The following is a 12,816-nucleotide window of genomic DNA, read 5'->3' as shown; positions in this document are numbered from 1 at the left end:
GGAGAAGGGGGGAGGGGAGGAAAGAACAAGGGGAAGGTCTGTGATAGGATGGAAGGCAGGAGAGATTAAAAGACAAAAGGGATGATGGTGCAAGGCAAAATGAGATGGTAATGGAACAAGTTTCTTTTCTGTGGTTGTTTCAGATTTCCAGCATCCGCAGTATTATGCTATTGTGCAGTTACAGGGTTAAATTGAACAAAGGTCATTGGGCTGTTTGAGAAATTCAACTGTCTGAATAATTAGAAGTTAGATAAATAAAGGCCAGCTACTGTAGGACAAGTATAACAGTGCTATAAAAAAATGTCATAATTATATAAGCCCATTGACGTATACACCTCTTAAAGGGATTTTTAGACTTGAACCTCCTCACCATCTCCATATATATTACTGTGAAAACACATTCATCGGAAAACTCTCAGCTCCCACAAAGAATATGTAAGCAAATGACCCTGCCAGTGGGTAACAATGTGAAAAATGTGTAGCAATATTGTCACTCCTTGTTTATGGTTTATTCTCAGTGTTGCTAATTTTTATATATTGTGTGCATCTACAAACCATAACTAGCTGTCTGCAGTATCTCTTGTTCCTTATGCAGTAATCATTTGAAAATAGATTACTGCAGTTGTAAGACGTTGGGGTCTAAGGGTAGAATTTACGAGATCTAGCCATGTAGTGAGGTGCCTGGTTCACTGTGAGTTTCCAATCCCCACACAGCGAATCTACCTATCTATTATAAGGGCCTTGATTCTTAATTTGTGTATGTTCCATTTCCATAATTCCACGCTGCATTGGCCCTCAAGGAATGTGTGAAAGAAACTTTATTCCTCGGCGTATAAATGTCTGTTTAATCCCCTGGACAGAATCTCAGAAATGGATACATTGCTAATGTGAGTGTGAGATTGGAGAAGCAGCACCTCCGAGCAGAAATAGAGCAGAAGAGTACTGCGAGATCAGGAGAGATCTTTCTGTCATTTAACCATGATGTAGAGGCATTGTCCAGAAGGATACCAGCAACAATTCAGGTAGGCCTGTGAATGTCACGCAGAGGGCACTGGTTTCCTGAGTATTGCACTCCCTCAGATCTTTTATGTCAAGTGTCACCAATACAGATTCAGGTCCGTGGGTGTAATTATGTGCTAAATGCTAATGAAACAAACTTATCTTGTTTTGATTCCTAACTGTTCCTTCTAAAAGCAGACAGCTGTTCCTTTTTTTTTCCTATTCTGAGCTTATGAATTATTGTTTTTGCTCCTTCCCATCTCAACTACAACAACCTACAGCATTGAAAAGTAAGAAGGGATTAATGCCAAACTTATGGAATAATTGGCCCCAATCCAGAATTCTCACCACAGCTGTTCATTTTATCTGGCCCATTTGTGCGTACATTTCAGAATTTAATTTGCTATATTAATTGGCATTTTAGCAGTAATGGCTTGAGCCTTTCGCTGGTAGTGTGTGTATTAACTTTAATTGTTTGTCTCAAATATTTATGGATATTTAAAGGAAATGGGAATCAGAAACAGCAAACCTTTTTCAATGCAATTAGTATGTACTGCTACTGGTGAAACATAACAGCAGTATGCACTACCAGTAGTGAAATGTAATAGTAACGGGGCAGCACATCTCCGCACTTAACTGCTCCACAGATTTTCAGGGCCCTTGTTAATGTAGACAATCACATACAGTAAAGCAGCAGTTTTCAAACTATTGTGTGTGGAGAGGGGAGGGGGGAGGGGTTGCCTCTGAAATATTGGGCAGGATTTTCATTGGGCCGTGGAGGCGGGATTGGAGGCATGTGGGGAGTTAAACTTCCAAAATCGCGGGTCCCAAACCCATCCCGCACCCAACCCGCCTCCATGCCAGTTTCAAAGGAGGTGAGTACCCGATCCGCACTGGGACCCGCCTCCCCGAGGCTGGAAGGGGATTAGTGCCAATTAACTGCCTGTTAACAAGTAGTTAACAGGCAGTTTTTAGCCTAATCCCTATTTTTAATGTTGAAGTGTGGGATTCCCGACGGCGCCAAACTATGCCAAGTTAGAGGAGGCGGACCGTCGGGATGAAGGGCTTGGAGGGGTCAAGATGTCTGGTGTCCAGGTGAGTGATGGGTGCATGAGTGCAAAGGTAAGTGTGTTTGGTGTGTGTAAAGTGTTTAAAATGGTCTACTAACCTTTACTTACCTTTACAGCCTTCCTTCCTTCCTTCAGGTCTCGGAAGTCCCTCATCTCACCGGCACAGAAAGCAGAATGGCCGCGAGCTGTCAAAAGTTGTAGCATTCAGCTTTCTGTTCTGGAGAGATCTCTAAATCAGCCTGAGAGGAAGGAATTAACTTAGAATACAGATTGTCAGTGTTTGACAGCTTCAAACAGCTGTGAAACGCTGATATTTCATCTGTCAAAAGGCCTTGACAGATGAAATATCAATCTGTGACATCACCTGTTGCCGGGTGGCCCTTAATTGGCCTGCTGAGCCTGCTGGGCGGGCTCAACAAGGTCAATCAAGTCAAAATCACGTGGGTTGGCTAGAACTCGATGGAGGCAGGACTACAACCCCGAAAGTTGTAGTCCCGCCTCCTACCCGAATCCTCAATGAAAATCCAGCCCATTGACTCTTGGAGACCTCCCGGTGTAACTTCAGAAAGACGCATCAGCTACCCAAAGGAAAGTAATGCTGTCACAGCAGATTATTTGTTATTAGTATGCAGCAACGGAAATAATGTCAAAAAATACAGAATCTGAAAAGCTCGCAGATCCACTGGCATTCCCTGGGGGCCCACCTCGGGGTCCGGATACTGCAGTTAGAATATGTCGTAGAATATGTTCTCAGTAGAACAAGTAGACAAAGAAAGTGTCTTTGCTTACCAAGCTTATATTCCCATTAAGAAGTTTGTCTTTCTTTCCCACTGTTGTTAACCTGTCTGCTTATTATTCTCTGTGTGTCTTTGTAGGTAAACTGCAGTGGAGAAGCTTCCCAAAAGCTGCTTTTGGGACACTGTTCTGGAGCAGTTGCAGGCAAACCTTTTGAGGTACAGATTTCACTTACAAAACAGCGCCACAGATATTGCTCAATTCTAGAACTTAGATACCGCAAGCGAGGCCTTAGTTTTGAAGGTTGCTTGAATTTAGTACATAAACAACAGATAAGAGCAAGACTCGTTCATACTTCCAAATTATTGCAGTCTCTGGGTTTCCCAAGTGACACACATGTGATGACCTTTTACAAGAACAATGCAAGTAAGCATATGGCCACGTTTCACCTAATGGCCGATGGACATAAAATTTTAACTGATGGTGAATTATCAGTTACGCCTCATTTTGAGTGGTACTGGGTGGGTTCCTATTTGAAGCCAGGTAATAATTCCCCTAATAATTCTGTGGAGATTAGAGGGTTAGTGAGGCCAAAAGGCCGTGATTCGACAGGATCACTTAGGGTGTCATCCAAAAATATGCTTATTACGCTAAATGTTACTACAAAATGCACCGATTCCTATGGTGCTGAAATCAAATGGGAACACAAAGTCAGGAGTGTGAGAAGTAAAACAGAAAAAAGATTTTCCTTCCAAGCAGCTGGAGAGGTGAAAGATAACCTTTACACAGGTGGTTTTCAGATGCAAAACAATGAGAATTATTTCAACACTAGTGGAAAACTTCTTGCTTCCAAGAACAAAGCTATATTAACCTGGACTATGAAGCAGAGAATGAGACGATTGAAATCCCTGGCAATTCCTGAAAGTATACGAACAGAGGGTTTGGCGTACTTCAGAAGTAATTCCATCGGAACAACTGCAAATGTTATATTTGACCTAAAGCCTGTTGAACTGAAGCTGAAAGCAGTTTGGGGCAGAAGGAACCGATTGGACCTGTTCCTCCAACATGCTGTTCCTACATGGAGAAAGTCGGGGATACCTGGCAGAAACAAGTTGATTGCAGCAGCTACGCTTGATAACAACATGGACGTCAGCCTGGAAGCCATGGCGGGGCCCTGCAGAGCTATTGCACATGGCCAACTTAGCAGAGGCATCTTTACGAAGTGGAACTTGGCAGTTGACAATCAGTGCCCCTACTTTGAGGTAGAAGGAAACATGTGCCCAAATCGGTGCACTTGTTTCAACACTTTAGATTTTTTTCATTGCTCCTCTTTAGCTCTGGCCCTACAACTCAAAGCTGTGCTGAGCCAGTTCGTAAATCAAGAACTAACAGGCTAAAACTGAAGCCGCTGTGTGTGTGTGTGTACTGCAATTAAACATAAGACGTGCCAATGACATGCCAGTTATATCATCTGGTTTCATTCACTCTCGGAATGAAACCATTTCCCACACAGGTGTTGGATATAATGGTTACAGATCTCAAATCATTCTGATCAGTTCTCGATAATAGGCTGATAGTTATACAAGAATTGCATATTACCGAATTTTGCTGATGCGATCAATGCTAGTGCTTGTAACATTGAAATTGGCAATACAAGTATTGATACTCAAATGTGTCATTCTGATTCTATTAAAAGATCGATAAACTTCAAATCTCTGTGAAACTCTGTAATTTCAACAAACTGTTGATATGTGGAGATTTTAAAAGTGTGATCACATTCTCCTGGTATCTCTTGCTGATTTCAGCATTATCGGGACATTTTTAAAAGTTTGATGTTCATTTCACCAGCACCTATCTGTGAGAAATGACTGCCAGCCTTGGTTTAGATTTCTGATGCGATCTTAACCTGATCCTCCCTGCTCTTTGCCCACTTACATAAAACCAGATCGGAACTGTTGAAACTGCTCAGTTACAGTCAAGTGTGTGAGTAAAAGTTTCTCATCAGCTGTTGGTTTGGATTTTCTGATTATAGAAATCTGCCTTCTTAACATAAATCCAAACTGGGCTGATTTAGTGCTATCACAGCTTGCCCTGATGCCTACTTTTAGCTTTGTACTAGAGTCACTCTGGGGTCTGTATAGTCTCCCAACATATACCATGATAAGTATGCTCAATAAATGAACTGGTATCCGCGTTGGATAAGTGATTTTGTTTTCCTGTGCTTTCTGGAACCGCTTTCCAACACTAGTATTAGTGCATGTATCAAGCTATTATTGATACAATTCACTAACAATTCTCCTGTTGCTTGCCTTATCTGAGAACCTTTTCCTGCTCTTTCTCACTTTTTGAGCCATCATACCAAAATTGTGAAGATTTTAATTCTGTAACGGATAACATCAATCAGTGTTGTCAGAAGTCTTGCCAAAATCCATTAAGATATGTGTCAAAGAAGGCTCAATTGTCCCTCATGGGAAAGTGTGAGGATAAAGTTGCTTGTTCAGAAGATTATGATTCCAGTATAGAACATAATTACTGTATTCGCTTCTGATCATAAAATTCATAAGATAATTTTTCAAGTGTTGAATTTCCTGCGCAGCTTTTGAAAGCTGTATTTTTATATAGTTTTATAAAATTTGCAAAAATTTGACTCATAGATTTCAATAAAACAACTGTCTGTTTTCTTAATAAAGAGTTAAATTAACTTCTTCATCTCACATTTTAGAGTGCAGTGCCAGCAAGATTCTCACTGAATGGCACAATGAGGACAGACCATCGTGAAGCAGACTTCATTGGCCAACTCCAAATGGACAACAAATCTGCACAGCTTGAATTGCAGACTATATGGAGCCCAAATCCCAGCATCGACATTGGTTTCAGGCACTCTGTTCCTTTGCTACTCACTGTGGGCATCCCAAAGGACAACAGACTACTGATCCGAACCGGCAAAGGGACAAAACATGAGGCATCTGTCGAGTTTATCGTTGGCAAATGTAGCTTCAGAGCTGTCGGCGATGTCAAAGTCCCTGGCAGTAGAAAGGAGGGAATAAGAACCGATTGGTCAGCTTCTCTTCTGAACCGATGTCTTGCCCTTGAGGTATGGGTTCTGGCTTGTTTGGTGCCACCAGATTGCCAGCGTTTATTGTGCTTCTTATAGCCTGGTCTGTAGCCCCACCTAAGAAAGGGGTATATTTGAAATGAAATTACTAACTTGGCTTGTAAACAAAAGAGAGAGCCCCTTTTAAAATTAATTTCCAAATAGTTGACATTTACATTTTGAAATATGGATAAAGTTATAGTTATTTCCAGGCAATACTCACTTTCTGATGCTTTTTTTAACCAGTTCTACAAATCATATTAATATAATGCATTTATTTATGGTTAAGAGGAGATTTGATAGAGGTGTTCAAAATCATGAAAGGTTTTACTCTAAGGAGTAACTGTTTCCAGTGGCTGAAGGGTCGGTAACCAGAGGACACAGATTTAAGGTGATTGGCAAAAGAACCAGAGGCGACATGAGGAATCATTTTTTTTACGCAGCGAGTTGTCATGATCTGGAATCCCCTGTCTGAAAGGGTGTTGGAAGCAGATTCATTAGTAACATTCAAAAGAGAATTGGATAAATACTTGAAGGGGGAAAAAAACCATGGCTGTGGGGAAAGAGCAGGGGAGTGGGATTAATTGGATAGCTCTACCAAAGAGCCAGCACAGGCATGATGGGCCAAATGGCCTCCTTCTGTGCAATATCATTCTATGATGCTATGTCAGAAAAGCTTTTAATATGTACACACAAGTTACTGAGAAGTCTTAATAACCATTTCTGTGAGTAACAGAATCAACTAGCAGCAGCCCATAATGTGCTCTCTGTCTCCATCCCTTTGTCTCTTTATTTTTCTTTTTCTAACTCGTTTTGCCTCTCACATTGGTGGAAGAATTGTAAATCCTAAGTGTAGTGACATAATCATGCTCTTTATGAATGTATCTACAGTGTCGCTACACATAACAATCAGGGCAATCCTTGCCCTTTTTTTGTTTTTCTGTTTTCTTTTGCAATGTATAAGGACTGTTGGTCCCTAATTTCACTCTCTCGGGCATGAAGCTCAAATTGTGCTGTTTTGCCATTGTCCGATAAAGGGCCAAAAAAGCCATTGTTACACATTGAGACCAGCTACCCTTTTACACATGCTTTGGTCACTGCCACTACTGAGACATTACAGCTGTTTTATGTTGGTGTCAGTGAGGTGTTTGCGCTGTCAATTCTCAATTCACGGTGTCAACTGCTGCAGTCATGGTTATGGGGGCCAAATTTTGTCACACTGCAGTAAATATTGGAAGCCAGTTCTTGATTTTTTTATTCAATGCCTAATTAATTCTCCTCCTATTACAGACATGTTGATAGACAAGGGCAGCTTAGCTGATCGTGGCTGATCTGCACCTCAACTCCATTTACCTGCTTTTGCTCCATACCCCTCGATACTCTTACCAAACAAAATCTATCAATCCCAGTCTTGAAAGCTCCAATTGTCCCAGCATCCACAGCTTTTTGGGGGGAGAGGGTTCCAGATCTCTACTACCTTTTGTGTGGAAAAGTGCTTCCTGAATTTGCTCCTGAATGGCCTAGCTCTAATTTTAGGATTATGTCCCCTTGGGAAATCAAGGGATTTGGGGATCGAGCAGGAAAGTGGAGTTGAGGTCGAAGATCAGCCATGATCTTATTGAATGGCGGAGCAGGCTCGAGGGGCCGTTTGGCCTACTCCTGCTCCTATTTCTTATGTTCTTATGTTGTTCTTGATTCCCCCACCAGAGGAAATAGTCTACCCTATCAAATCCTTTTAACATTTTAAACTCCTTGATTAAATTAACCCTCAACCTTCTACACTCAAGGGAACACAAGCCAAGTTTATGAAACCAGTCCTCGTAATTTAACCCTCTAAGCCCAGTATCATTCTGGCGAATCTATACTGCATTCCCTCCAAGGCCAATATATCCTTCCTGAGGCCCAAAACTGAATGCAGTGCTCCAGATGGGGTCGGACCAAGGCTCTGTACAACTGAAGCATTCCAGCTCCCTTGAGATAAAAGCCAACATTCCCTTAGCCTTTTTGATTACTTTTTGTACCTGTCTCCTAGCTTTTAGTGATTTGTGAACTTCGACTCCCAAATCTCTTTGTTCCTCCACAGCTTCAGAAAATACTCCGATTTATCTCTCTTGCATCCAAAGTAGGTGACTTCCACATTTCCCCACGCTGAACTTTGTTTGCCATAGTTTTGTCCTCTCAGTTAATCTGTCTATGCCCCTTTGTGACATCCTGCTCCCATCTGCACTACTTACTGTCCCTCCGAACTAGTTTTACCTTCATAGCAGATATTAAGGATCGGTGGGAGGGCACCTAATTTGCAAGGAGCGGGTGCTCCCGCACTTCTGGGGCACCCACCTGCCCCAAAATCACAGGAAATCCAGCCTCAGGCTGCACAATATGGAACTAGGAGCTCCAAGTCATGATCTCAACCTGGACCTCCCTCCCTGGTCAGTCCAATTTCTGGCTGTCAGGAGGCCAGTGTGCCTCTTATCCAACATATCAGCCTCCACACTTACACCAGGTGCCTGTCGGTCCAAGGACGTAGGAAAGCCGAGGAGAGGAAGGCCCCACCCCACTCCGCATCAGTGGTTTTGTTTGGAGCAGGCAAAGGTTCCACCCCCAAACAAGTCCACAGGAAATTCCGACGCAAGTCCGGGTGCATCTGGGTGCTGGTCAATTGTGCAGCCATTCAACTCCGTTTAGCTATGGCAGGAGTCTGTCAGAATGGTCAAGCTATTTAGGCCCCAAAGTTTATTTGGAACTACAAGGAATATTTTTCTACCAAATATAAAACAGGTTACAAAAACACAAACTTTCTGAGCTTGAAGGAAGCAAAATGCCTGAATAAATAGACCATTTCATATATTGTAGATGCTGAGCTCTGGTTGCATGCAAACCTGAATGAACACTTGAATTCATTTTCCCACAGAGAGTGGGTGTTCCGCAGAATCTGGAGACCAGCGGCTCGTTGAATATCAACAGCTGCAACATTGCAATAAAAACAAATATGCTGAACGATGGTGAAACAGCTGAGTTTCATCTGGAGACATCTTGTGATCCCAAGTATACGGTGCAGGGGGTTTTCAGACACACCATTCCACAGCTGAGTAACCGCGGCCTTCCCAGTGAAAGTCGAGTTCTCCTGTCTGCTGCAAAAGGAGCGAAAATGGAAGGTTCTTTCCTGCTGCAGTCTGGAAATTGCAAAGTCCGAGCCAATGGCAACTTGAATCCTGGAGCAAAAGCGGAGTGGATGTGGGTGACAGAAACAGATTGCCAGGTTTTACAGGTAGAATGGAGTTAAAATGAACTATTGAATAACCTCAGGAAATCCTTTGACTTTTTTTTTTACATAAAGCAATATTTAAGAGTATTATAAAGCCCAGTCACTATCAAGCAAATTTGTTTCAGTGGGTAGAAATATCTAGTCTTTAAAGAAGTCCAGCAAGTTACACGCATTCCACATCTGAAATAAAAACAGAAAATGCTGGAAATACTCAGGTCAGGTAGCACCTGCGGAGAGAGAAATAGAGTTAACATTTTAGGTCGATGACCCTTCGTCAGAACTGGAAAAAGTTGGCGATGTAACAGGTTTTTAAGTAAGTGTAGGGGCAGGGAGAGGGGAGGAAAGAACAAAAGGGAAGGTCTGTGATAGGAAGGAAGGCAGGAGAGATTCAGAGACAAAAGGGATGATAGTGCAAGGCAAAAGGAGATAGTAATGGGACAAGTTAAGAAACAAAAGATGACTGTCGATGAAGTGTAAATGGCGATGGCATAATGATCGACAGCTGCCATGTGAGAGAGAGAAAAAAAATGATAGGGGCAGAGGTTATGGTCTGAAATTGTTGAACTCTTATGTTGAGTCCAGACGGCTGTAAACTGCCTAATCGAAAGATGAGGTGCTGATCCTCGAGCTTACGTTGAGATTCATTGGAACAGTGCAAGAGGCCGAGGACGGAGAGGTCAGAGTGGGAGTGGAGCGGAGAATTAAAGTGACAGGCGACCGGAAGCTCGGGGTCACACTTACAGACTGAATGGAGGTATCCCATCCGCAGTATGTTGCTTTTGCATCCATTGGGCAGATTAAGAGGTGTCCTAATGTCCCTTCTCCCACTCAAGGCTAATGACCCACCGAAGAATCCTAGACATCAGATATTAAATGATACTGATTTGCTAGTGCCTCTGACGTGAGTCTTTTCTTCCTCTTGTTCCTGTACTTCTGGTCCTGATTAGACTGCATCTAAACAGCATTCCCCAGTGCATCTCAATAGGCCAGTCACATTATTCTCCGAACTGCAATTCAGTGTATGAGAAAAATATAACTGAACCATTGAGAAGCACAAGTAATTAAAGACATATTTATAAATGTTATTAGAAAACTTAAATCCAGACACCCTGAACCTTCAAAATTGAAGTTTGAAAAGTTTTTAGTTAACAGAAAGGTCTTTCATTTCTGCTGAAATCAAGCATCTTGCAAATCAAATTGTGACTAAGGTTTTGTGTTTCATTGATAAGTAATTAGGTTTCACAATTGTGATGACTGTATTAAAAACAGGGGACACTGGAAATATACAGCAGGGCAGTCAGCATCTGTAAAGAGAAAAGTCAGGTTAATGTTTTGGATGCAACCGTTTGTCCAAACTGTGTGGTTAATCTGTCTTTCCTCTTTACAGATGCTGACTCACCAGTTGTGCATTTTCCGTTTCTGTTTCAGATTACCAGTATTTCCCATTTTTTTTCTTTTCATTTGTGATCATTCTAATGACATTTTGAACTCTAATGCTTCTAATTTTTTTTTACACAGCAAGTTATTATGATGTGGAATGCACTGCCTGAAAAGATGGTGGAAGCGGATTCAATAGTAACTTTCAAAAGGGAATGAGATACATAGAATCATAGAAAGTTACAGCACAGAAAGAGGCCATTTCGCCCCATCGTGTCCGCGCCGGCCAACAAAGAGCTATCCAGCCTAATCCCACTTCCCAGCTCTTGGTCCGTAGCCCTGCAGGTTACAGCATCCCAAGTGCACATCCAAGTACTTTTTAAATGTGGTTAGGGTTTCTGCCTCTACCACCCTTTCAGGCAGTGAGTTCCAGACCCCCACAACCCTCTGGGTGAAGAAATTTCCCCTCAAATCCCCTCTAAACCTTCCACCAGTTACTTTAAATCTGTGCCCCTTGGTTTTTGACCCCTCTGCTAAGGGAAAGAGGTCCTTTCTATCCACTTTATCTATGCCCCTCATAATTTTATACACCTCAATAAGGTCTCCCCTCAGCCTCCTCTGTTCCAAGGAAAACAGACCCAGCCTATCCAGTCTTTCCTCATAGCTAAGATTCTGTACTACCGACAACATCCTTGTAAATCTCCTCTGTACCCTCTCTCGTGCAATCACATCTTTCCTGTAATGTGGTGACCAGAACTGCACACAGTACTCTAGCTGAGGCCTAACTAGTGTTTTATACAGTTGAAGCATAACCCCCCTGCTCTTGTATTCTATGCCACAGCTAATAAAGGCAAGCATTCCGTATGCCTTCTTAACCACCTTATCTACATGGCCTGCTACTTCAGGGATCTGTGGACATGCACTCCAAGGTCCCTTTCTTCCTCTACTGTACTCAGTGTCCTACTATTTAATGTGTACTCCCTTTCCTTGTTAACCCTCCCCAAATGCATTACCTCACACTTCTCCGGATTGAATTCCATTTGCCACTGTTCTGCCCACCTGACCAATTTATTGATATCTTCCTGCGGTCTACAGCTTCCTTCTTCAGTATCAACCACACAGCCGATTTTAGTATCATCTGCAAACTTCTTAATCATACCCCCTATATTCAAGTCAAGATCGTTGATATATACCACAAAAAGCAAGGGACCGAGTACTGAGCCCTGCGGAACCCCACTGGAAACAGCCTTCCAGTCACAAAAACACCTATCAACCATTACCCTCTGTTTCCTGTCTTGAAAAGGAGAAATTTGCAGGGCTATGGGCAAAGAGCAAGGTAGTGAGACTAATTGGACAGCTCTTTCAAAGAGCCGGCACATACAAAATTGGCTGAATGGCCTCCTGTGCTGTATGATTCGATGACTGCCATAAATGCCCTCTGATATGCACTAAGCACAGGGGGACTGACATTCTGACTTTTTTTGGTACAAAAATGGTGTCGTTCTGGCATAGGAGACCACTATTGAGGGCATGGGTCAGATACGCTAGTTACGCCTGTTCTAAAATCCAGGATAAATTCCAGTAGAATTAGTTACTGGCAGAAGATGCACCCACACCCAAAGTGGTGCATGTATCCAATGACAGAATGATGAGGGCCAAAGCTGCTGCCCCAGAAATTGTGCCATTTACACAAGAATTGTACTTGACTTAAATTAAGAAAAGAGGGGTACGTTACATGCATGGCATATCAAACCAGCAAATGGTTGAGTTCACAGGTTTTGAATGTCTACAAACTTTGTCTGAAATATTAGCTTTGACTGAAGTGATTCAAAATAACTTTTATTAATTATGAAAGGATTCAGCAAGCTGACTTTCAGCATTCCAGTCAGGAAAATCTTAAGCTTCCCACCCCTTCCATCATGGAGCTCTTACCGTGGGGTTCACTATGGGTATTCCCATATCCTTATGAGGGAGGCAGGACAGATGGAGGAGGAAGAGGAAATTACAGAGGTACATCGGATATGGCAGACCAAAGGAAAAGACCACCAAAGGAGTCATAGTCATAGAGTCATAACGGCACAGAAGGAGGCCATTCGACCCATCGAGTCCGTGCCAGCTCTCTGTACAGCAATCCAGTCAGTCCCATTCCCCCGCTCTATCCCCATAGCCCTGCAAGTTTATTTCCCTCGAGTGCCTATCCAGTCTCCCCTTGAAAACATTGAGTGTCTCCGCTTCCACCACTTCCATCGGTAGCGAGTTCCAGGTAGGAGAAGAAG

The 12,816-nt window shown here is 42.6% G+C and overlaps 1 protein-coding gene across 1 annotated transcript in view; it reads left to right on the top strand.

Moving 5' to 3' along the window:
• apoltp (apolipoprotein lipid transfer particle homolog) overlaps positions 1–12,816 on the top strand; it is a 433,926-nt gene that overhangs the window by 306,734 nt on the left and 114,376 nt on the right. The window contains exons 41-44 of the mRNA XM_086000433.1: positions 861–1,022; positions 2,945–3,022; positions 5,527–5,898; positions 8,810–9,166. Coding sequence (XP_085856559.1) covers positions 861–1,022; positions 2,945–3,022; positions 5,527–5,898; positions 8,810–9,166 — 969 coding nt within the window. The remainder of the gene's footprint in view (positions 1–860; positions 1,023–2,944; positions 3,023–5,526; positions 5,899–8,809; positions 9,167–12,816) is intronic.

The sequence above is a fragment of the Somniosus microcephalus genome, chromosome 11 (assembly GCF_052327205.1).
Source record: "Somniosus microcephalus isolate GS21.2 chromosome 11, FLI_Smic_1.0, whole genome shotgun sequence".
NCBI classification, from domain to species: Eukaryota; Metazoa; Chordata; class Chondrichthyes; order Squaliformes; family Somniosidae; genus Somniosus; species Somniosus microcephalus.
This window is presented reverse-complemented; position numbering and strand designations above follow the sequence as displayed.